The sequence below is a fragment of the Panthera tigris genome, chromosome C1, assembly GCF_018350195.1.
Source record: "Panthera tigris isolate Pti1 chromosome C1, P.tigris_Pti1_mat1.1, whole genome shotgun sequence".
Taxonomy (NCBI): domain Eukaryota; kingdom Metazoa; phylum Chordata; class Mammalia; order Carnivora; family Felidae; genus Panthera; species Panthera tigris.
In genome coordinates, this window is record NC_056667.1 from 151,497,344 (window position 1) to 151,523,792 (window position 26,449).

General features: G+C 39.6%; 1 protein-coding gene across 1 annotated transcript in view; it reads right to left on the minus strand.

Annotated features, from left to right (window-relative positions):
• Positions 1-1,664: 1,664 nt before the first annotated feature.
• Positions 1,665-26,449, minus strand: part of FIGN (fidgetin, microtubule severing factor) — a 128,724-nt gene continuing 103,939 nt past the window's right edge. The window contains 2 exon segments of the mRNA XM_042994574.1: positions 1,665-4,523; positions 4,525-5,171. Of these exon segments, the coding sequence (XP_042850508.1) occupies positions 2,916-4,523; positions 4,525-5,171 (2,255 nt within the window). The 3' untranslated portion in view covers positions 1,665-2,915.

The following is a 26,449-nucleotide window of genomic DNA, read 5'->3' on the forward strand; positions in this document are numbered from 1 at the left end:
TGCCATGCAGAATCAAAGAATCACAGGAGAACACCAGCTACTCAAAGGTCACCTTATCTCCCCCAACAGATCTTCATTTCTTCAGCATGCCCAATTTCCTAAGAGATCAAATCCTAGAATTCACGAGGCTAAATGAAATTCACACAAGACTTCAGCTTCGGCCTAAATACATGGATTTTTGACCATTCACATCTCAAAGTAATTTTTTAAGTCACTTAAAGCTCAAAGCCAATACGTACGCCTTGAATTTATTTTCAGTTTTATAAATGAGTGTAAAACACAACAGTGCAGTCATATTTGGCATTAACTCTTACTAGCCACAAAAATGTGGGTCAATATTGGATTTTCCAAAGTTGTCTAAATAAGACTGGGTTTGTCAAAACTTGCCAGTTGCTTTCAAGTGAACACAGCATGTTGGCGGAAATGAAACGTAATGTCTAAAGACAGAAAATAGGTCAGCACTGTGCAAAAGTAAACTTGTCAGTGAGATCAATATGAACCTACAAGTTAATGGGGATATTAGAATCTTCTTACAATAAGAGATGTGCAGGGTAGAGCCAGAACATGATTATAGCATTTATTCACTTGTGAAAAGCAGAGGATGTATTTAAATATTATTTTTTGTATCCTTAATGAAAGGCACTGCTTTTTAATATGGAATATTTATATGTAAGCACAGTCTTAGTTGATAGAATATCAGAGTAAATTAAATTTTGGTTCATTTGCTCAGTTTTTAGCAACATGAAAAATAAGAAAAAAAAGGGGGAGCAGTGGTCAAGCATCATAAAATTTCAGAAATATGTAAGTCCTTCATTAGGCTTCTCTGTGTTAAGTGTCTCAGAGAATTTGACATCGTGAATGAAATCAGTCAAAATTTTTGCAGGAAAAAAAAACAATAACAGAAAGAGCTTTCTTGGGGCTTCTCATTGCATTTATTTAAATTTTTAAAAAATGTACATCACTTTTTGAATACATAAAATGCCAGTGCTTTGCAACAGTTTTGTTACTGCATCTCTCAACTAAAAAAAAAAAAAAAAAAAAAAAAAAAAGGAAGGAAAAAAACAACCCAGGAAAAATACATTCAAAAAGCCAGGCTGTTCTGCTTATGCACGGGCAGCGGCTTTGGAAAGCTACAGCCTACACTGTCTGTTCAGAGGCATTGCCGAACGAACATCAGTTAGCTATCGATGAAAAGTTGCACATAAAGCATTAAAGGATACAAAGAACAACTTGGTGGGGAGCAGGAGAAGAATGGAAAATTAAGAAAAATGCCACATATGCCGGGGTGGGGGTGGACTCAGGCAGAAGCAAGCATGAAGACTGATGTTTCTGGAGACGAGACTTATGGGAAAAGATGGGAGAAAACAAAGTAACGAGTTTGACAAGGTATAGATGCGTGTGCGCACGTGTGTGTGTATGTGTGTGTGTGTGTGTGTGTGTGTGTCTCCACTTCCAATTTTCTACTTTACTGTCCAAGAGAAATGTGACAAAACTGAGGTAGAAATGAATGTGGGAGCACTATAGCCCAGAAGATTTCAAAATGAGAAGCAAAATTGCACTGAGAAGAGAGGAGTCAAAAAGGAGAGGGGATATAGATGTTCTTTGTGGATATATATATATATATATACACACACACACACACACACACATATATATAAAGTTGATTGGTTGATTTTGTATTTATTTCTTTGTTTTTGCTTGCTATCTTCTGCATTCTATCAAACAGCACGACAAGCCTATAAGCTAGATTAGTGAATAGAATGACACCATTCCCAGCAGTTTTAAGAGAGAACTTGCAAACCAACATCACCACCACCCTATGCAGTAAAAGGCAGTCCTAGTTTTTAGGTACTGTGACTTTCAGGGTCCTAAACAGGTCTTGTGGCTGAGTGTTCTAGGTACTAACATAAACTGAGTAAGTAGCTTTCCACTAACCAGTGTACCTTTTAAGAACATTTTCACTTCATTATCAAGGAGCAATGTACGAAGAACTCTTGCAGTTTTTGACATAAAGAACTATTCTGCTCTGGTTTATTCCCCATAATTAGTAAAAGAATCTTTTTTAAAAAAAATCCTTCCATTTCTACTTTAAGTCGTAAATATTCAGTTGTATCACACGTCAGTATGTTTCTGGATACATTCAAAGTAATTTTCCTTGCTATCTTCCAATTGTTGAGGTAAACATACATTTTAATATAAAGTAACATCGAAGCCTATCCCATTACTCTCAGCAGTACATAGTGCTTTCAACACATTCCTTTGAGGTACTGTACAAATCACAATCGCTTTCCTGAGTTTTTGCAGACAAGAACATTAAAAGAAATGAACTGCAGAAATTAAGGTCCAGATTACCGTTACCCTGTTTTAACTGTTCTTAGCTTAATACTGCAGAACAGACAGGATTGAGGAATACTGTTGCTCTTAAAATGGCAAAAATCTGGTTTTCTGTCGTAACACAACCGTTCATCTCTTTAGTCCAATAATGTTTGAAGTTAAAGCTCTTTATATTAGCACATGCCACCAATGTAATTGTGAGGCAAACAAAAAATAAAGCACCACTCCAGGCACTTGACAGCAACTAAATCTCGAGAACAGCAGAATGGAATCAACACACAAGGTTCACGTCCTTCTGAAATCAACACACTTGCACCTTGCTCCTTGGTGAGTGTTGTCTGGCTTGAACCGAACTGAGCATCAACAGATGCTTTCTGTCATCTGGGGCTTTCAAATCAGCAGCTCTCATCTGATGCGTTTTTCCTCCAAATCTACCCTGACGCTAAAGATGCAACGCAATCGTCATCTTCCCCAGTACCCTTTGCGATTTAAACACTACTGGAAAGGGGCTCTATACCCTATGTAGCAGGTTTTATGTGTGTGTGCCAACATTCATTACATTTTTTTTTTTAAAGAAGTTATCACTGACTGCAACCAAACATTTTGTTCCATTCAACATACATATCAAGCTCTTTTTGAGATATGCTAGGCTGAATCTTGCAGAAAGCATTTTCAAAGTCTTGATACGTAACGGGCCTCAACTGGCTGGGCATGATGGCTGAAAGGTCTGTGGCTGGCATGGCGTGGAGGGGGCCCACCGCTGCTTCCTGACACAAATGAGCCACGTCTAGTCCAGAAAAGCCTTCTGTGCGCTGGACGAGCAGTGCAAACTCCTTGTCATTGAGACAGTAATTGTGCTGTGAGAGCAGTTGTACTATTATCTGGTGCCTCGCTGTGCTGTCAGGAAGTGGGATTAAAAGTCGTTTCATGAAGTACCTCCGAAGAGATTCATCTATTTCTTCTGGTTTACTGGTGGCACAAATTACTACGATTTGGTCCTCAGCTGAAGTTAGTACAGTGTCCAGCTGCATCAGAAATTCCGTTCTCATCCGATTGACTGGACTGTGTTCCTCACTCACTTGAGGGGAGAGAAGCATGTCAATGTCACTGACAAAAATCACCGAGGGCTGGCGGCACCTGGCCACGAGAAAAGACGCGTGGATGATTTTTTCTGCTTCTCCTAACCACTTGGCAACGAGTCCAGAACCAGCGATTTTGAAAAACGTGGCCCCCAGCTGGCTAGCTATGCATCTGCCCAGTAACGTTTTGCCTGTTCCCCGAGGCCCAAATAAAAGGATGCTCCGAGGTGAGGCCGTCAGTCCACTGAACGCGTCTGACCTCAACACTGGCCATAAAACCTCCTCTTTAATGACGGCCTTTACCAGGTCGAGGCCAGCGATGTCATTCCAGTCCACCGGTGGTCCTTGGGCGATAATCTCATTGGTTACCAGGTCAATGAGGTGCGTGTCGGTATTCTTCAGTTGCTCGTCCACAGAGTGGTTGGATGAGGTAGCTGCACGGAGTCCAGGGCCTTGCATCGGGTGAGAGAGGAGCTGCCTGTGCTCGTCCCCGTGCTCACTCATTACCGGCGACGTGTACTTCCCAAAGGATTCGCTGGATCTCGATCCCAGGGAATTTTTAGCAGTACTATAGGAAGGAGGGGTCAGAGCCCTACTGGACTGGCTGCTGAATTTCCTTTGCTGTTCAGAGGACATTAGCTGCTTCGTTGGCTTAAATGCTAAGGATGATGTTTCAGCACTTCTGTCAAAGCCATTCCCCCGATTCGAGTTTGAAATGCTGTTGTCGGGCATTCTGTACATGGGGCTCTGTGTAGATCTCTGTTGGCCGTAGCTGTAATTTCCGTAACTGGAGTCCATCTCTCCTTGCCCTGCCATATAGAAAGCTTTCCTTTTGAGAGAACTCGCCGAACTGTTGGCCAGAGCCGCGGGGGCGATAGGTGTCAAACCATGGCCCTGGTAAGTGTAGCCAGGAACAGTGGTGGGGGGCAGAGGGGTCGGAGCAGGGATTCCTGAAGGCAGGTAGGCTGAAGGAGGCGGCGGCGCGCCCCCGGGGCTGTACCCAGATCCCACGGCAGTCTGAGGCGGGTAGCTGGCGGGGGGATAGCTGTAACTGGAGAGGTTAGAAGTCCCATTGTAGCCCGGGACCAGGGCGGGCGGCGGGGGGGGCGGGCGGGGGGGGCTGCAGGAGCCCGGAGCTATGCAAAGGGGAGGGGTGAGGTGAGGGCAGGGCAGGCGCCGGCTGGCTGCTGTACGTCGAATGCAAATACGAGCCGTTGTATCCCGGGGCGTATTCCTGAGACGGGAGCCCTGCGTGAAGGCTGGGCACGGTGTGGCTTCCGCAGGTACTGCTCGAGTAGCTAGGTTCTGTCAGGTTGCTGGCCACCCCAGGAGAGCTCCCTATGCTGGCAGAGACATCTGCCGGAGGGAGGGCCGAACTGACTCCGGCTTTGCTGGCCGTGATGACATCCGGGACACAGTTCATGGGATAGACCGCTTCCGAATTCAAGGAAGGCTGCCAGGGTTCGCTTTCATTCTTCCGCCCGTTCACCAGCCCCGAGGGCGCGTCCGAGTAGTTGCTGAGTACGGGCCGGTCCACGGGGCCTTCTAGGATGCCAGAATACTTCTCTGCGTATTTTTTTAGCAGGTTGGAGGCAGTCAGAGCAGATATGTCATCGTTTGCCCAGGCATACTGATAGGTGCGCTGCAAATGACCTCGGTAGGCTTCAACTTTGTGGGCAGGAGACCGAGTGGTTGAGGTGATGTCAAAGTGCTGTTCTGGCCACTGGGCATGCTCCGGCGTCCACTGCATCTTCAAGCCTGAGGGTTGCGGGGTTGGGGAGGAAAGGGCGAGGAGGGGAGAAACGTTAATTTACGGAGATACTCATCAGAAGTGTTAAAGCTTTCCCCCAACTTCTTTCGTTACCTATTCCTCTCTAATGACATCGACATTATAAAGAATTCTCACAGTTCATCGTATCTCTTACGATCCGTACCGTAGGTACGCTTTAAAATGGACCGAAGTTGGGGCACCTGGGTGGCTCAGTCGGTTGGGCAGCCGACTTCGGCTCAGGTCATGATCTCGCGGTCCGTGAGTTCGAGCCCCGCGTCGGGCTCTGTGCTGACAGCTCAGAGCCTGGAGCCTGTTTCAGATTCTGTGTCTCCCTCTCTCTGACCCTCCCCTGTTCATGTTCTGTCTCTCCCTGTCTCAAAAAAAATTAAAAATAAATAAATAAATAAAATGGACCGAAGTTCAGTCCTGTGTAAAAAGTAAACCGAATTTAAACAAGAACTCTGTAGACCTTTTTTTTTCTTTTTCTTTTAAGTAATAAGCAAATCTGCTTCTATGAAGCCTATCAAGTTACTTGCTACCCACACGCAGGAACGCACGTATATGTACACACACCTTCCTGTCAAATTAGAATTCAGTCACAGGTTCTTACAATGAAATAGGCATGTCTTTTCAATATCTAGCACGTGATACTATTAAGCATGTGCAATAGCTAGCTGTTCCGTCTCTTGACATCAGAGTTTCTGTTTTATATTTTAACCAATATAAAAATGAGACACAGCTGACAGATCACATCTAGGACCCCTCTCTTATTTGGCACTGAACACCTAGTTAGCACAGTATAATGCTCCCTGCGCAGAACAATATGACACAGACATAGCAGGTCATTCCATAATCCAACTCTCATCTAAAGTGCTCCACGACAGTTTCAAATCTGCTTCGTGGAGTGCAGCAAAGCAATCTCCCAGGCAGCGCTCCATCGCTTTCATCGCACAAAGCCTACAACTCGGTATGAATTACAACTGGCTCCTTTCTGCCTCTCAGTTCTGTTGTTGAGTCTCTGGAAAAAAAAACAAGCATCACTTGTCTGTCGGTCTTCCAGCTGGCGTTCTCCCACTTTCTCCTATAATTCTTCCCTCTGCTTTACAGTCTCCCAGTGCTAAGAGGGGAGGATACATATGCACATATATATCCACACACACATACAAATACCTACAAATATATATATATCCTACATATATATATATGCATATATATACACACACACACATATATGTCCATGCACATATACCTATATATGCATATATCTATTATGTGTGTTTGTGTGTGGAGAGAGAGAGAAGGGGGAGGGAGGAAGAGAGGAAGGGAGGGAGGAAGGAAACAGGTGAAAGGGACCTGTTTCTTATAAGAATAGAGAACAGGGAGAGAATCTGGATTCTCTCTACATTTCTGTGGGAAGCAGTGTGTGGCATAAACTCAAAGAGTGCAGCCAGATAATGAGATGCTATGGGTAATTCTATCACCTGCTAGATTACTAACTGAAGCAAGGTGACTTAAGTAGCAAACTGTAAAGCAAGAGTATTTGCTCAGAATCAGAGAATCACTTGAATTTCACAGTTTAAAGAGACCTTAGAAATGACCTTATTTCACAGATTAGGGAACCCGCACCCAAAGGGATTTATAACGTACCCTCGGGGATTCACATAGACTTAGTTACAGGAGAGCACCAGAACCCTGTTTTGTTTCCCAGGGCTGGCTCACCCCATTCCAATCTCTGCTCGGTTCCAACACTTCCTATTCTGGTCCAGCTACATTAAGTAGGCCTCCTTCATCTCCTTTGTATTACCCAAAGTGAGTTTTGTGAACTGTCTTATGCCCTCTGGCAGAGATTCCTGGATAAAGAGGAGGCCTGGTCTAAGTGAAGCATCTGTGGCATCAGCTCCCTTCTGAATTACTGCAGTCTATTTTGACAGCTCCGACCCCCTTCTGCCTTCCTTCTCCAACCCCTTTAGCTCTTCATTCCCTGACTCTGGCTTCTGACATGGCCAGCTTTGACTTGCTGAGCTAAACTGAACACAGCACAGAGTTTGGTAACAGAATGGCATGTTGATTCCCTTCTGACTCCCTCTTCCTTGTTTGCAAAACCACTGCACCAGACACTGGAAGTTAATTAGCAGGATGATGCTGTGCTAATTGTGTTAATTTACAAGGTTTTAGTCAAAGAGAATCATGCCAGGGCTGGCACTGCTGTCATGCTTCCGACTTAATGATTAAGAAATACTGAAAACAAGGTGGGAAGGATTGCAGTAATTACACAATAAATGAATAAAGCAACAGGATTCATTTGCAAATATATTTTACTGCAGTTGTACTCATTTGCATTTGGATTTTTAAAAAGGATCCATGTAGATATTCATTTGCAAATCACCATCTCAGTTAAATTAAGTCTGAATGCTGCACGGTATAACTTAATCAAGCTCTCGCTTTTTTTTTAAATAAAAATACAAAAGACCTTCTACTTCTCCTGCAGATGCAACAGATTCTTTCTTCACTTTCCTTTCCCTTACTTTTCCCAAATCTTCCTGTGTTTCTCGTTTAAAACTCTATGGAAAAAATATCATCAGTGGGGAAAAGAGTTGTGAAATCCTGATGAAGTACAGCTTGCATCATTTCAGTCGTAGAAACTCTGGGGGTGAGTTCTAGGAGGGACTGAAGTGATATTCTTAATTGTCTCTGCTTTCTCAATCATTTCTTTTTAACGGGCGCGGGGGGGGGGGGGGCAGGAAAACACATCGCAGAATGGGTGAAATGACCGAAACCACACTTAAAGGGAAAAAGATGCAATTTTAATGAAGCAGCATTTCAGGAATCATACTTTCATTAAATTCAACTGGAAATTATTAAGAGCAAATCACCAGGAACCAATCGCAAGTAATCAGTATCTAAATTCTTCTAGTGTCATGGGATTTACTTCAAGCCTTATAAAAAAGGAAAGAATATTAATGTGACTGTAATGTAGAACTGTCTAAAAGACCTACAAATTCATTAGTCCTGTAAATTATTTCCAGGGAATTTCTATTAGGGTTTTTTCTTTAAGAGATTATCAAATACAGAGTTGAGAAAATAAGAAGGCACATGTGCCATGAGTGGAAATTTGATTAGATTGATACAGAAGAAACGTGAATAAATGTCTTGAGAGGAGGTCTCCGAAAATATTTTGGGAGTCATGGGAAATGGAATTTACCACAAACACAACATCACACACACACACACACACACACACACATGCACATGCACACACATGCACGTGAGCTGTAAGGCATGAGTTCCTTTCAGTTAGCTGAGCTCAGCCATTGTTGGCATTAGTCAACATACATGATAAAAGCCCATTAAAAACAATGAAATGCTCTAGATTTAGAATCATTATTTAAAAAACAAAAAAAGGCATCCTTCCACCTTATTGGCTTACATTTTTTTTCTTGTAAATGACTCATTTATTCAAAATGTGCAAAAAATGATTTTAGTAAGTTATGATCACTGTAAAAGAAAGGAGTATCAAGTTGAAATAAAGTAGGTTGGTCATTTTCACTGGGTACGTCTGCAGAGTTTAACTCTAGCAAAACGAATACATTTCTTAAGGTTTCTGTTTCATCCGAAATTAAAAAAAATCCTATCAAAATTATTTATTTGGGACAATTACCCGGTATACCATTGCCTTTTGATTCTCATGCTATTTTTGGATGTGCTTTCCAAGATGATTGAAAGTTTATCTATTGATGCATACTAAAGGACAGTAACCTTAGCAGGGCTGCAAAAGGCAAGAGTGAGCTTTGATGAAATAACCTTAAGGGATCAGAATCATTCACATCACATCCCTTGGAACAGGAGTACTTACCCTGTGTTTTAAAATCATTAATATTACCTGAAAGTGTAAGTTCATAGTTAACCATGAGCTAGTTCTTAGTGGCAGCTGAAGAAGCCAGCGTTCAGGAGACTGTCCTGGCCTTGGGAGCACAAAGAACTTTTTCATCAGTTTCTTGAATTTTAATAATAATTGGAAGGCAAGCCAAGCCTGTTTGTGTTGCTGTTATTATTGTTCTGTTTATCGACGGTGATGTTTCTGATGTGAAATAGAAGCAAACTGTAGAGCCAAATGTTCTTTGAACAAAAAAGCATGCCCCATTTGATTGTATTGCCGTTGTCCGTGAGTAGGAAGCAGCACGTGTATGTCACTTAACTTGGCACCCAAATAATAAGATGGGCTTTAAAAACAGCTTTCAGATGGTTTCTCTTTGGAACATGAAGAGAAAAAGCTCAGAAACAATACTATTTCACCATTGTTAGAAACATGACTCCAGAAGAAGAACTTCCACTGCTGTTTAGAAATAGCTTATTAACTAGGTACCATAAAAATTCAGAAAACAAAGGAAAGTAGAAAAAAAAGAATAGTTCTTCAACACAATTGATGAGTTGTTCCAAAACATCAGCTTTTGTTTTTGAAAGGATCAGAAAATTCTTACCACGGCTGGCAAGTTTCACGAGGCAACGCGTTTGTTTTTAAAATATGTAATTTAAAGAAAATTGCTTTTAAGATACTTTAACATAAGTATTATGCAAGAATGATTGATACTACTGTAAAAAGCCCGAGCGTTTTGTTATTTTATTGTTATAAGAGGAATCTCTGTATATATCAATGAACAAGCCTATATTTCCCATAACACTGGACAGTTTGGATAACATTTCCCATTCTTATCATTCCTGACCACTTTATAACTTAGGCTTAATTGCTAAACAGTGCTGCCTCACTGCTTTACTCACTCCATTTTGTTCTTGAACTCTGTTGAGACAAAACAAGTGCGACACCCTTCAAAGCTCTGTCATAGCTTCAAAATGATAAGGAAACGGTTATGCAGAGAAAACGCAGGATATAAAAACAACTTTCAGGATGGGAGGAAATCGGAAATAAAAGACTAAGCCCCTGGAATCTATTTTTTTTTAATTTTTTTTAACGTCTATTTATTTTTGAGACAGAGAGAGACAGAGCATGAATGGGGGAGGGTCAGAGAGAGAGGGAGACACAGAATCCTAAACAGGCTCCAGGCTCCGAGCTGTCAGCACAGAGCCCGACGCGGGGCTCGAACTCACGGACCGCGAGATCATGACCTGAGCTGAAGTGGGACGCTTAACCGACTGAGCCACCCAGGCGCCCCCCTGGAATCTATTTTTAGCATACATTCCTGGAAATAGTTACCTCAGGCCCTCACTACCCCACCCCCACCCCTACCTAACATACCTATGCTGCTCAGCAGTTCATCAGGTCTAAAAGAGCCGTTCTCTACAAGGTTCCCAAAGGGTAATTCTGGCTGAAGTCCTAAGGGCAGGGACCTGAGGCAAACACCTGCAGGCAGGGAGGGCTTGCTGGCTCTAGGATTGCGGCGCGATGCGCACATGGGCCTGCCCGGCGTCACTACACCTGTTACAACCCTTTGGGCTATGGTACCTCTGAACTTTTCATTATTATTTATTTAAATACATTTTGAAAAATGATTTAATACCGCATTTATCCATGTTCTCTTTAGAAAACAATCACTCCTGGGGTAAATATAACAAAGTACAGTTGATCCTTGAACAACACAGCTTTGAATTATGTGGGTCCACTTACATGCCGATATTTTTGATAAGTACATGACAATACTGTAGACATATTTTCTCTTATGATTTTCTTTTTTTTAAGTTCATTTATTTTGAGAGAGAGAGAGAGAGAGCGTGTGCCTGCGCACAAGTGGGGGAGGGGCAGGAAGAGAGAGGGGAAGAAAGAGAATCTCAAGCAGGTTCTGCACTGTCACTGCAGAGCCTGATGCAGGGCTCAAACTCACAAACCACAAGATCATGACCTGAGCAGAAGTTACTTAGCCGACTGAGCCACCCAGGAGCCCCATGATTTTCTCAATAGCATTTTCTTTTCTCTAGCTTACTTTATCTTAAGAATGCAGCATATAATACATATGACATACAAAATATGTTTGCATTGGCTGTTTATGTTGATGGTAAGGCTTCTGGTTAACAGTAGGCTATCGGTTTTCAGGGAATGAAACGTTATGAGCAGATTTTTGACACCTGAGTTGTTCAAGGGTCAGCCCGAATAGAACAGTTTACAGCCCCCTCTGCCTAATAATGCAACAGATTCATCGTCTCCTGGGTAGGAACAGCAGAATTAACACACAGAGCATTCCGAATTTCAGGAAGAGAGGAGCAAATTCATTGGCTAAAAATATGGGCATAGTATGCAGTGATAAGCTTCGTGAGAGAGCACCTACTAATGTCCTGGTACTGAATCACTGGCCCGATGTAGGATCTCCTTATCATGATTCTTCAGGGGGAGCGACGACCAAATGAAATGTTTGAGCAGACCCGGCAGGATTCTCCTTTTGTGGCCTCGCCCTCATAAGCCAAGAGGCCAACACAACAGTACATGGTATTCTCTGTATAACCCATATGATCTGGAATCTTCCTCAGTCCGTTTCCTGGTAATTCCAGTCGGAAAATGTGATGTCATATTTAAAAGTAATAGCTGGGGGAAAGTGAGAGGCGGAGCACAGAAACTGTATGTTCTCTTTAATCTGTTTAATCTGGTTTCATCTTCAGGATACCAAAATCAGAAGTCCTTTATCGGGTAAATATGAAGCAAGGACTGTTCATTTTATTTACTCAACAACTTGAGGGCCCACTGTGTATAGAGCCTGTGGTTCAATGCTAAGAATTTAAGTCAAGGGGATCTGTTTCTCAGACAATGAAACTTTTTCAGCTTTCTGTCTTCTTTGTAACTTCGCATTCTAAATTCTCTTTGATTTTAGAGATTAAGGAAACTTTAAAAAGTGACCTACTCCCCAATCCAGACAGTGTCTGCTATAGTTTGGTACTTCACTTACTATGGTGCCCTGTGGGGTTGAAAACTATTTTGCGTAACACAGCATTTATTTGGAGGCATTGCCTGGATGGTTGGCATAGAAAGGGACTGAAGAAAACATAAAGAAGGTTGTAGAATTTTGTTGGAAGGGTGAGCATCCTGAGTGTGAGAGCCAGACCACTGGCTTTGCTCAAACCATCACTTAATTGAACTAATCTTGGTGAAGTCACTTAAGCACATCAAACTCACTTTTCTCAGCTACAAAATGTGAACTGTAATGGTATCATATATCCTACTGGATTGCTAATAAGATTACCTAAAGTAATAATATTCATGAAAATGTTTTCCAGCTGTGAACTGCTATACAATATTTCTTACTATTCTTTGGTTTTGAAAAATAATACAAGTGTATAAAACACAAAACAAAACTGACTAAGACAGAAAAAAAGTAAAACCACTCTTAGAATTTATAAACCACTTTTTCTTCAACCTGAAGACAGCTCCTGAAAAGGAAATTTTCCAGTGGGAATGTGGGCTACAAGAAAGGTATAGCAATTCTTTCACACTCAGCAAAACACAGAGCGTGATCTTACAAAATCAGTGTCAGAAATTCAAATGTTTTCAATTCCAAATGTTTTCCTAGTATTTTATTTATTTTAAATGTTCCTCAACATGGTAGAGACCACGGCTAAGAAATAAAGTACTTAGAGGTTTTTAATCCAGTTAAAATGATCTCAAAACCTGCAGCCTCAAAATCAGACGTTCTAATTACACAGCAATACTGTCAGATGATTTTTCTCCTTAAATCACACTTTCACACCTCAAGACTCCGAATGATAATACATTTTGAAGCAAATCACTCCCTCCTCCCATTTCACCATATTTGCATAAGGCGATCCTTTCTAACAACCACGGATGCATTTCTGGCTAAATGGTCCTTGGTAAGTACAGTTCCAATACCTCACCTCTAATGTAGAGACACTGCCACCTGACTGCCTGGGGGCAGCATACAGCCTGCAACCGTCTTTTCTTTGGCCAAGCACAGGGTTTTAAAAGTCAGTGAACTTTTTAAAAAGAATCTGTATTTCCATATTTTCTATCATTTCAAGACAAATTGAATGATCTTACATATCACTAGATCTCATTCTTACCTGGCTGAATCTGAGGCCCAGCTGCCCACTTTGGACATGGCATGCCCTCTCCCCTGTGTCATGGTGGCCCCGCTCCCTAGTAAAACATCGGGTATTTTTATGGTGCCTATTGGTCACATAAACAACCAAATTTATGACTTCACTCTGACGCTTCAAGCTTCAGCTTTTATACTTAAGTACGTTTTCTTGAAAACTAGCAAGCATGCGGTTCTAAAATTTCAACAAGTAGTATCTTTATTTTTTTTAAGTTTATTTATTTATTTTGAGAGAGAGAGAGAGAGAAAACAAGGGGGGACAGACAGAGGGAGAGAGAGAACCCCAAGCAGGCTCCGCGCTGTCAGCACGGAGTCCGTTGCGGAGCCTGACCTCCGGTTCGCAAGATCATGATCTGAGCCGAAATCAAGAGTCAGCCGCTGGACTGACTGAGCCACCCAGGCCCCCAAACAAGTAGTATCTTTAGAAAAGAAAATTCTTACACACTGTTTATTATATGCATTCCTGTCCCCTTAATCAAAACACAAGGAAAGTAATGGATATTTTTCTTGTTGATTCAGTATCGTTAGGACAGCAGTGTAGAATAATGAATAACGGTTTCTTAAAAAGCTGGTTTCCACGTTGCTGTTTATTTTAGTGTTTCCCCCTGTGCTCTGATGTGTCTGATGCTTTTTCTCGCTGTCTTTCCTATGTCAAGCCCCACCATTCCTAATATGCTCCTTTGAATATGCCATAGGTTCTGATACCACAAACCAAAGCTCCCCTATTAGTCAGTCATGAGTACAACTTTTGAGATACTGTTTAAGTTACTCCAAAGTTACGCTTCTTATTTCTTACGGAAAGTCATTGCATGGCTGGTATCTGTGTAAGCAACCGATCTTGTTCTATGTATCATCATTTGGGGTGTAGTAAGAACTGGTATTCAATGTTAGGGGCATCGTGACTGGGACTAGAATGATATATACCCTGCCCTTCAGTTAAATTTGTGTGTGGCTTATGATCTGAACCAGTGTCCCTAAAATATATTACATTTTATTCATAGCAGCGAAGTATGGCCAAATGTAAAAATGACTATTTTACCAATATTTCATACTGAGGAGGAAACTTGTTATGCGTTGGTCTGATAGGTCATCATTTTTAACATATAAGATGTTTATAAGAGGATGGCTTACACTTATGAGGATGAATGCATGAGCACTTATGCAAAGCAACTTACCCTGATGAAAGAAAGACACATTTAGTCCACTGAGTTTACATTCAATATATGATCAGGATGGACAGCCTATCTCTTGAAGCAGCCCAGGAAATCATAAACATAATTCAATTAACTTTTTTTTCCTGTGAGGTCCTAAAATTTCCAAAACTCCAGTCCGAGTTTTCAAATAAACATATAATCAGGCTCACATCAAATCCATATATTTTAAAATTATATATGTAGAGTTTTTGTTTGTTTATTCATTTGGGTTCCCCTTCCCCGCCCCACCCCAAGGGCTGGGTTTTACAAAAGTTTCTGTGTAAAAATTTTTGAGTACTAATCTAAGTAAAGGAACAGTGTCGAAAAGTCTGTGTATAATCTAAAAGTGTATTACCAAAAGTAATTCCCAAGAACACAAGGCTATGCATATATATGCAATTTAAGTGTTTTTTTTTGTTTGTTTGTTTGTTTGGTTTTTGGTTGTTTTTTTTTTTTTTTTGAGAGAGACAGAGACAGAAGTTCTAAACCAGAGACAGTGCATTGCACTGACAGGAGAGAGCCCGATGTGGGGCTTGAACTCACGATCTGCAAGATTATGACCTTAGCCGAAGTTGGACGCTTAACTGACTGAGCCACCTGGGCGCCTGCATATACATGCAATTTAAAATATACACATGATTCATACTCTGAATCTTAGTATTTAGTGTCATGTGTCATCAACTATTGCCAGGGAAAGAGTTTGAGGGTTACTAGGCAAGAGGACTGATTTTTCCATGTTAAGTCAAATACTCTGTTTATTCTACCTCTGTGAATGTTTTTAGACAATTTGTAACCAGCTCAAATAGTGCTTTGTAGTTAACCTTTAAAGATGTTCCTTTATGGCCTTTCATCGCTCATGCTGTCTCTTCCCTTTCCCCATATACGTTTTCAATCCATTACAGCCATCTACCCTTCCCCCCAGTTCTTTTTGTCATACAAAGATCATCAGGACATACCACATATGTCCATAGGGACTGCCGGGCTAATGAATATGTATGTTCTGTGTCACAACAGAGCACTCCCCTTGTTCTGCGGTATCAACCCTCTTATGTGTGTAAATAACAGGTGAGCTGTGTAGCGTGCGGGGATAAACGGGGTTAACACAACCTGAAAGCCCCGTGCTAGATTCATAGTAGCCAGCCTGTATGGTCGATCCAGAAAGAGAAAGCCACACGCCAAAAGTATTGTGCATTTTCTACGTGTTTTGAGTCTTTATTTTTACAAAGGTCTCTGCCGAGGCAACACTACCATTGTCCTAAAAGTCTGAGGTGATTTCAATTGATTCTCAAGTTACCATTGTGCCATATACAATAAATTTGCACGTTCAGTTAACACAGAGCATGGTACCAACCTTGAATTATGACACGGCTGGTTAATTTCCTTGGTCACGATCCTAAAATGTTATGTTAATCATTATGCGCACATACGGCTATTTCTAAATAGTTATTTGCACATGTGTAGTCTATTTCAAGTATATAAATGCAGAGCTCAATTTAGTTATATTTAAACTGAACTGTATTCACTTTTGCTCAACACACCATGCTGACATGGGTCATAAACAAATTTCAGAATCTCTCAAGCCCCACGACATTGTGCAAGATGCAGTTTGTATTCATCCTCTTTTTCTGTGATCCTCTGGAACCTTACTCTAAAAAGACAGTTTACATAAAACAAAATAGACCACTGAGACTGCTTACTTAAGACTGAGGGCTCTCTCGTAATTAGACAAAGAAGTAGAATATTACTTACATATACGCATACAACTCTTCAACCGTTCTCCTTAAAAACTCTGCTTAAGGTTGACTCTACAGTGTGCAAAGCTCAGACAAAATTTGTTTAGGTTATTTATGCATTTTTTCTCTTTTTGGCAATCTGGGCATTAATTTTTAATGCAATAGCAAAATAGTGTCTTGGACTTTGATAAAAATATTCTATAGTCAGGGCTGGGTGACATAGTGCATTAATTCAGTGTCCTTCACTCCAGGGACCTGTGTATAATTTAGTCCAGCCTGAAGAAAATAACTTTGATCTGAAGGCAGTGGAAAAAGCTACATATGAAATGAGTTTACGTAGGTTTAGGGTTGTTTCTTCCATATAAGACAACGTATGAAGATAAACTGCTTTCGAATACAATCAACATGGTCCATGAAGAGCTCTGGCTCATAACACTATTTTCCCTGTGTCTCCGTTCTCCCCACCGAGGCCCCATTCTATGGTCTGGTGAAATAAACCTGAGCACCACCTGTAATTAGGATGCTCTAATTTCCAGATAAACAGAACGTTGTTAAAAGTGCAGTGTGAATGACAGTCCAGTCATTAGCGCCGTTGGCTCTTCCATTTGTAAAAACAAAGAATGCTACATAATGAGACAGAAGTGGAAGAGAGGATAGCAGCATCCTCAAAGAAAGTGGCATTTCCTGTCCTGGTGGGGGTGCCCAACAACCTAGCCTTGGGGAAATGCTAACAATAGGAGGGACCATAAGTAAGGAAATTGTTTCTTCAGATTCTATCTTGATCGTGTTCCCTCTGACAGTATGTAACTACACAGTATTTCATTTCATTTACTGTTACAATAGACAATGCCATTACACCCAAACAAAACAAAACAGAAAACTTTAGGCCTTGGCTGAATTTTTAAAAGTGACTGGTCTAGGGGGCACCTGGGTGGCCCAGTCAGTTAAGCGTCTGACTCTTGGTTTCAGCTCAGGTCATGATCTCAGGGTTCCTGACTTTGAGTCAATGCACTGTAGGTGCCGAAGCCTGCCTGGTATCCTCTCTCTTCCTCTCTCTCTCTCTCTCTCTCTCTCAATAAATAAATAAACTTAAAAGAATGATTAGTCCAGTGACATTAACCACATGAAATACATATCCTTTCTTTTGCTTATAATTCTACAATCAATTCCAATCTCTCTTCGGTTGTGAATAAATATGACTTACTTTTGCCTCTAATACAGCAGTTAAGAATAAATTTGCTCTCAATACTGCCCTTGGAGTTAAAAGCTGTAAGGATGTTGCTTCTATATGATGTAATCAATATGACAATTGTATACTTCTTACCTATAATAAACTACTTTATTGGCCTCCTTAAGATATGGATAAGCTACATACAGTATTTGTTACTATTTTAAGGAAAAGGGAGAGAACAGTCGCATTTTTAAATTAGCAGATAATTTGAAATAAACATTTTTTTTTAACGTTGCAAGTTTTTATTTAAATTCTAATTGGGGGCACCTGGGTGGCTCAGTAGGTTAAGCGTCTGACTTCGGCTCAGGTCATGATTTCATGGTCCATGGGTTTGAGCCCAGTGTTGGGCTCTATGCTGACAGCTTGGAGCCTGGATCCTGCTTCAGTTTCTGTGTCTCCCTCTCTCTCTCTGCCCTTACCCCACTAGAGCTCTGTCTCTCTCTCTCTCTCTCTCAAAAATAAATAAACATTAAAAAATGAAATAAAAAAATAAATTCTAATTAGTTAACATGTAGTGTGATACTAGTTTCAGGAGTAGAATTTAGAGATTCTTCACTTACATAGGATGCCCGGTGTTCAATCACAATGAAAGAAACTTATTTTTAAATTTGCTAGTTTTGGGGCACCTGGGTGGCTTAATCGGTTAAGCATCGGGCTTCAGCTCAGGTCATGAGATGGAGTCCTGACCTGGGCTCCATGCTGACAGTGCAGTCTGTTTGGGATTCTGTCTCTCTCCCTCTCTCTCTTCCCCTCCCCCACTGGCTCTCTCTCTCTCAAATAAAACTTAAAAAGTATATAAAGTAGAGGTGCCTGGGTGGCTCAGGTCATGATCTCGCAGTTTGTGGGTTCGAGCCCCGCATCGGGCTCTGTGCTGACAGCTCAGAGCCTAGAGCCTGCTTCAGATTCTGTGTCTCCTCCTCTCTCTCTGCCCACAACCCCCCCTCTCCCCCACCCATGCTCATTCTCTGTCTGTCTCTGTCTCTCAATAATAAACATTAAAAAAATTTTTTTAATTATATAAAATAAAAATAAATAAATAAATTTGCTAGTTTTAGTTGCTTATGTTGAAAGAGTAAATAAGTCAAATCTTCCTGCTCCCTTTTTAAACTGTGTACATCCTAGTTGCACAATGTCCCTAAACAAGAGGAAAACCAGAACCTGCGGGTGATTAGGTAGGCTACCCAGAAAAATCAAATCTAGGTGCCTGTGTGTATGTGTGTGTGTATTTAAATGTTATGTCTGTAGTTACAGAGAAGATATAGAGAAAACAGGAGGAAAATGACAGAGAAAGAAAAGAGATTTTTTAACTTGCTTTTATCCTAAAAATCGTCTGCTTTCCTATTAATAATCTCAGAATCTGAAGTTCATGCTAAATGATTTAACAAACGTGGAGAGCATATTTTTAATCACAAGTAAGCATATTTAAGGTTTTCTTTAGCTAGTTATTTATTATTTATGGCCTAAACCAAGTCATATACCTCAAAAAGTTTCCATATTTGTAAAACTTAAACTTTTATTTATCCCAAATTATACTATGAACACTCTTCCTTAATTGAGCATTCACTTTCAAGGAGGTCTGGGTTTACGTGTGTAAAGTCTTCTTCAAAAAGGAAATCTAATAACAATTTTATTACATATTAATACATTTTTCTCAGTTGAATACAAAAAATAAAATCATTTTTTAACTGAAGTATAGTTGAGACACATTTTAGAATCATTTTCCAGGAAATGTTAAAAAAAATCCTTGAAAAGCAATTAATTAAAATCTGTAACCACTGGTTTACATAAGAAAGCACCCCAGTTGTTAATTTAGAAGTGTTTTTGTGTTTTCTATAGAATTGTTTTTTTGTTTTTAAACAGAATAGAGAATTCATAAAACTAATGATGAATCATAAGTCTAAGAACATTCCTTTCTCATTAAAATGACATACCTGAACTGGTCTCCTTTTAAGTAAATCTTTTTGAAAGCATCCAGATGCATACAAGAGCATTCATTTATATTTGCCTTGCGTCTCACGGCCATTACCTGATCACTTAGCTAACTTGTGAAGTTTTTCAGGTGAAGATGTTTTATTATGCCCTCCATTTTTTAAATGCTTCTTCATCCAGCCATTGTTTTCCTGTTTTACCCGCGAAATTATTTTATCCTGTTCAGTGTCAAATGATATTGTACTTTAAAAAAGAAATCTATTCAGAGAATATAGCATAAAATAGTGCATTGCATCCCTGGCCATAGCTCCCAGAAGCATTAAAATGTTACTAGAGTACCCGAATGACAGCAGTGACAGCTTAATCACTTAAAGGCTTTTTACATTAACAATTTTTTTCTTTCAATTTAAGCAGTAATATTCAGGCATGATTTAATAGGAGGTTAGCTGTTCAATGCAGCTAAATAACGCACTTTTTTAAATATCAAAATCAAGTTTAGTGTCTAATGAACATTTCTTTACACTTTCTGAAATATTCGTGCACGTTCATAAAGCTAGGTTTCTTTTATTTTTTTTCCTCCCATATATGTATTTAAACAATCGGCCTGATAATTAGCATGCACAGTCCAACAGCTTCCTGTATTGTTATGATTTTAAGCAGAAGATCCATGGATAAAATGTAATTGAAAGGTGAGCCTATTAATCTGAAGAATAACCTCCACAAGCCAAATAAGAATGAATCATTTTTAAGTCTCCACCTCATTTATAGCTTTATATTCCTAAGGGAAAAAAAAAAAAACAGAAAGAAACTAAAGGTGACCTTATTTAGACATATTAGTCAAGACAGCCTTTGCTGTTTTTAAGCAAACATGATTGTGACTCCACTTTGTCCGTCCAGCTTTCCAGTGTGTAAATTGGATGATGACTTGGACAATTCTCTCTTCATTAGTGAACCGTGGAAAGGAAATACAGAGATGGCTTTTTATTTTTTAAACTCTCCAGTGTCTTGTAGCCAGATTCTGAGGCACCAAGGAAATATATATGTATATGTATATATATTTTTTTCTAGACAAGCTGTCGTAATTGAAATGAAGTCTAATCAGACTCATTACTGTTTTCAGCAATTTGCACGACCAAAGATGCTTATTAGGTAACTGTGTTTAATAAACCACTCTTTAGAAAAATACCAGTAATGAGCTCTTAACAGCCAATCTTTAGCGTGAATGTAATGTGAAAAGTGTTCCTAGCGCTGAATAGATTTTCACATTTAGTAGTGTCATAATTAAGCTCCATGAATTGGATGCTGTGATGTTAGATTTATTATAATAATCTTATTTTTTCCCTATTTTAAATATACTTGGGAATACAGTCATCTTCTATTACAGTTGGGTCTGTATTCATTGTAAGGCCAAATTTAGGCTAATGCCAGGCTGGTCAAAACATTTTTCAGCTTAGGATTTGTTAATGAATGATAAGCAAGGATTTTATAACTGATAATTGATTCTAGCAGTCAAGTGTTCCCTCATCAGCATCCCCACACCTCTTCCTGTCATTTGCTTACATATGAAAAGTTATCTTGAGATATATATACATTGTGATCATTTAGAGGAAAAATCACTTTTCTACCACTAAGGTAAAACACGGACAAAAATGGATATTCTGAAAGGAATAGTTGAAGAAACATTGGTCTTTCATAATAGCAGCTATAAATAACATTCTATTGCTTCGTTAGACATCGTTCTTAAAAAGGTGAATACCATTTTCCTCCCTGACTCTTCTTTTTTGTGGCACTATTTACTAAGATCTTAACATTAAAGAACAATATTGCGGATATATATTATTTATATGCACTAAGGGCGGTCATGAGAGTTAGCTAGGCTTCTTATTGATAAGGGCAAAAAAAATGTTACACATGTCTAACAAGAGGAGTTATTTCCATGCAAGATGATGCATGTGCTAAAATAAGTTTACATCTATGGAGTCTATATCGATGAAGCCATCAGTAGAGTATATCCTGCGGCATTTCCATGTGCATAATAATTATATAGAAGGCATTGAAAATATTCCTTGAGAACATCTAAACAAGACTTATAGGAAGCTCTTGAGCTTGCAGTCATAAAATATCTCCCAAGATAAGACAAATATCTGTTCTTCACTGAAGGCAACCCAAAAGATGACACAATTAGCTTTGAAATGAGACTCTAGACATTCTGCAGCAGGTCCATAAAGATAATCAATAAATGAAAAAGTACAAAAATAACAGGAGACTAAGATTTTATACCCATTCATGATACAATGTTAAGAAGGATTCTGCTGCTGAATGATTCTCCTCCCAGTACACTCATTTCTTCTAACCTCAAGCTTCATGACGCCTAATTGGAGCCAATAAGCCTCCATAACTGTTTTCAGCTTTTTGAATCAATAGGGCTATGAGGACTGAGACTGTCAAATTAATGGCTTGTTTCATCTGATTTTGTGGAATGCACTTCTTTGCATTACAAAGTAGAGAAGAAACCAAACTCCTTCCCTTGTGAATTCGTATAGCTCTCAAATCAAAATATCTTCCTGTTTCTTTAAGTCTCAACTGAATTCGTATTCAGAACCACAAAAGAAAAAGCCAGTTCATAAAACTATGGTAAACCTATATCCTGCATCTTTAAATGACTCATAGCTAAAAATAAAAAAAAAACAAAACTTAGAAGAGGGCCCCTTTCAGTGCCTTTGGAGTACCTTATCATAACTTGAATAACTTTATTTATGAATCCAAGAATTTGTGAATGTTTTATAAAAGAGAATAAATATTTTGTATGTTAGAATCTAATACAAAAGCTAAGAAGCTCTAAAATGTCAAGTAATAGTAATAATGACAAAAATAACAATGATAAACACAAGTTATTCTTCTGGTGAGCTTTCAAAATAGCTTTTGATAATGATGAAGCTATGGTTTTAATTATGAACTTTAAGAAGGAATTGAGTATTTAGTTAATAGATATTTTACCTAGATGTAAGCCTGAGATATATAGAAAGCTGGCAGAATTTGCCTCGGTCTTAATTTCTAAGTGAGAAACACAAGCTAGGGAGCATGGATATATGCATAGATAAGGTTCTAGTGCAGAGAATAAACAATACATTAATACATATTATCTTGTAAACACAAGATATGGGGGTAATAGGGCATAATTAAATGGCAGTGGTAATGGGGAGATTTGTGTCATTAGTCAAGACTTTTTGGAGAAGGTGGGTTTTAAACATCAGCTTTTGGTCACACCATTTAGACACAGGTCTGAAGATGCAGACAAACCATATATTTAAGCTTGCAAATAATTTTGAAAAAAAAATTAGGGCCCCTCAATCCTTAAAACTTCCAAGAATCCACAATACCTTGTATCTGCCTTATTCTCAGCACCGTATGTAATTTTGTCATTTGTCATATTCCTGAGCAAAAAAAGAAAAAAAGCTTAAAGTAAATATCCTTCCTGGTAACAGACAAGCAAGCAAGCAAATAACAACAAAAGAAGGAAATCTGAAAAAATTCATTTTCTTTTACTTAGGTCTTAAATTCTTACAGGTTTACTTTATCCCCATCTCCTGCCCTCACCTTCTTTTGGCTCTGACATGTGGGCCACTGACTTATTTTCTCTCCTTTCATTCCCTTTCTTCTCCTTTTTAAGTAGTTTGTCACTTATGAGAAAATAGGTTACAGAGAAAACATATCTTAAGTCTCAAAACCAGCATCTTAAATCTTCCTTGAATCTCTGAATCCTGATAATTTTTATTGTCATTAAAGCAAAAAATAAACAAACAAAAAACCCAAATAAGACCAGTTGGCTAAACTGTGTAAATTATCATGACAATCGTGCTGTAATAACATCTGAGTGCCTATTATTACTTAAGAGCTTCTTCCCTGGCTGCTAGAAAGTAGAGGTCTCCTATGACCCAGCAATTGCACTACTAGGTATTTGCCCAAAGGACAGAGAAATACTGATTCGAGGGGACACCTGCACCCCAATGTTTACAGCAGCACTATCAACAATAGCCAAATTATGGAAAGAGCTCAACTGTCCGACTGATGAGTAGATAAAGAAGATATGATAAACACATACAATGGAATATTATTCAGCTCTAAAAAGAGAAAGAATGAAATCTTGCATCTGCAATGACGTGGATGGAACTAGAGTGTATTATGCTAAGTGAAATAAGTCAGTCAGAGAAAGACAAATACCATATGATTTCGCTCATGTAGAATTTAAGAAACAAAACAGATGAACACAGGGGAAAGAAAAAGAAAGGAGAGGGAGGAAAACTATAAGAGACTCTTAACTATAGAGAACAAACTGAGGGTTGCTGGAGGGGAGGTGGGTGAGAGATGCACTCAATGGGTGCTGGGTATTAAGGAGGGCACTTGTGATGAGCACTGGGTGTTGTATGTAAGTGATGAATCACTGAATTCTACTCCTGAAACCAATGATACTGTATGTTAATTAACTAGAATTTAAACAAAACCCTGAAGCATTAAAAAAAGAAAAAAAAAAAAAAGAAGTCCCTGCCCCAATGGAACTTACGGTCTGTCTTTAGTGATGATTTACCAAAGAAAATACTTAGTTCCAAATCTGGTAGGGAGAAGTAGCCATATAGAAGAGCTAATGGTCGAACTGTATTGAAAGCTGAACAGAATTTCATCAGTTACAACAGACAGAGGTGAGTTTCTTGCTTACGACAAAATTCAGTCAAAATCACAGATGATGCTAAATGTACTTGGCACATTTGAGAAAAAGGGTGGCTTGGTATGATTAGAAGACAGGGAGGCCTAGGTCTATGTATAGGGTACGATGGAGGTGGAGATGAAGGCTGAATTCAGATACTGCAAATGGACTTGAATATCTGGACCTTAATCCTACTGCCATCAAAAAATGCTGCCTTCACAATTTCTTTAGAAATATGTCAATAGTAACAACATATAGAACAGAAGAGAGAGGGGAAAGGCTGGAAGTAGGGCCAGAACTTGAGCGATGGGAAGAGAAAAATCTGAGAAAGATTTTAGACAGAGAATCAAAAAGATGAGCTGATGAATTGGGTTTGGGGGAATGAAGGAAAGGGAATGGGGACATCAAAAGGATACCGTCACAAAAATATAAATATTTGTGAGGTATCTGTAAAATAGTTAATAAAGAGACTGTGGGTGTATTACACTTAATCCTCCGAAAGCCCAGTGAGGGATTCTTCTTCTTATGTCTGATGAAACAAACAAGGTTTGATGAATCTAAGGAACTTTTCCCAAGGCCACCCCAAAGTCAGAACTGCCCCCTGGACTATGTGGCACATAATTGCTACACTTAGTCTTTCCTTAGAGAACTTATTAGCTTGTATAGCCAATGAGTTGGACACTGGAAGTTCCTATCTCTTGATGGGAAAGAAGCCAGAAGTCTTGGAGGATGTTTAGGAATCATGTGCATACAGGAATTTGTTGAAATGACAGTAATGGAAGTCACAGCAGAGAGAAAGTGGATAGAAGGAGATGAGAATGGAAGTCTGGAGTTAAACCAACATTTAAGGAGTAGACACTGGGGACTGGGAGGATATTTCTAGAATAGAAAGGGAAACAGAGAGAGGGAGAGAATATGCTCTTGCAAAAGGCAAGTGAGGAAGGATTTTCAAGGACAGAATGTTTAAGTGTAGCACAGGTATCAGAGAAATCAAATAGGATTAGGAGAGAAAATAGGCACTTGGGAGGCTAGAGACAATCTGTGAGAGACAGTGTCAGTAGAGTGTCAGAGTCAGAAGCCATGATGAGTGGGTTATGGAGAAAATGGCTTATGAGAAAATGATACGGCAATCATGGAAGAACTTTAGTCACTTATAAACATCTTAATCAGGATGAATTGCAGTTTACGAGGAAAAGAGGAATCTAGGCAAGAGATTTTCTTTGTAAGCAATTTGGGCAAAACTTGGTCATTTCCCTTGACAAATAGGCAGCAAAAAGTGACAGTAGGTCAAATCCGGTGTGACATCTTTTTTTGTAAGTAAAGTAGTATTGGAACACAGTCAGACCCATTCCTTTATGCACCATCTATGATTGCTTTCCGGCTCCAGGCGGAGTTGAGAAGTTGGGCTGAGACCATACGGCCCACGAAGCTGAAAATACCCCTTCTAGCCCTTTACAGAAAATGCCCGCCAACCCCTGCGCTAAGCTGAGGGGAAAGAAATGGTGGAAAAGAAAAAAGGAAGAATACAAAACTGTGTGGATGGGGCACGGGTGGGAACTGGTGGAATGGAATGATCAAGAACACGGAACAAGAATCAAGGGCACACATTTCAGACAACTACTGGGGAAAAAGAAAGACCACTTCTTTGGAAGTGGGAAGGAATTCAATTAAGGACAGGTGGAGCATATCTGATCTGTGGATCTCCTTTTCTTCCCTTAAGAAACTTTAGGAGTCAGTTACCCCTTCTGACTTCCTATAAGCCGAACATTAGACCCATGCTCAATGTTTTGTTTTTCAATCTATTGACTGTACCCCTAATCACAGTCAGGTGCAAACCCTACTCACTAGGAGGGACAGGAAAAAAGAGAGTTTGAGAGAATCAAGGTAAATGCATCACAATTATCAGCAAAAATCACCACATGTAAACTAGTGGGCAACAGTGCCATTGCTGTTTATGACAAGAAACTACAACCCTGGAAAACGAAGCCTAATTAAAGACTGCATCCCAGCTGTAGCAAAGATTTGTATCATCAAAAGGATGAGAAGGGTGCCTAGGTGGCTGAGTTGGTTAAGCATCTGACTCTTGATTTTGGGCTCAGGTCATGATCCTCGCGTCATGGGGTCGAGCCCTGTGTTGGGCTCTACACTGAGTGTAGAGCCTACTTGAGATGCTCTTTCTCTCTCTTTCTCTCAGAAAAAAAAAAAAAGATGAGAACTGTAGTTATTATTGAAATATTTAATAAGAGTTTCAACTTTCAAGGAAAGTTCAACTTGCATGGAAATAAATGGTTACTGCCTAAAGAATCCTTATTGTCTCTCCCACCAAGAAAAATAAATTCCATTTCATTTAGAATTCATTAAAACTTAGAAAATGCATTTACAGTATTACACAGCTCTCTGGTCTTTCCACACTCCTCTCTGCCCCA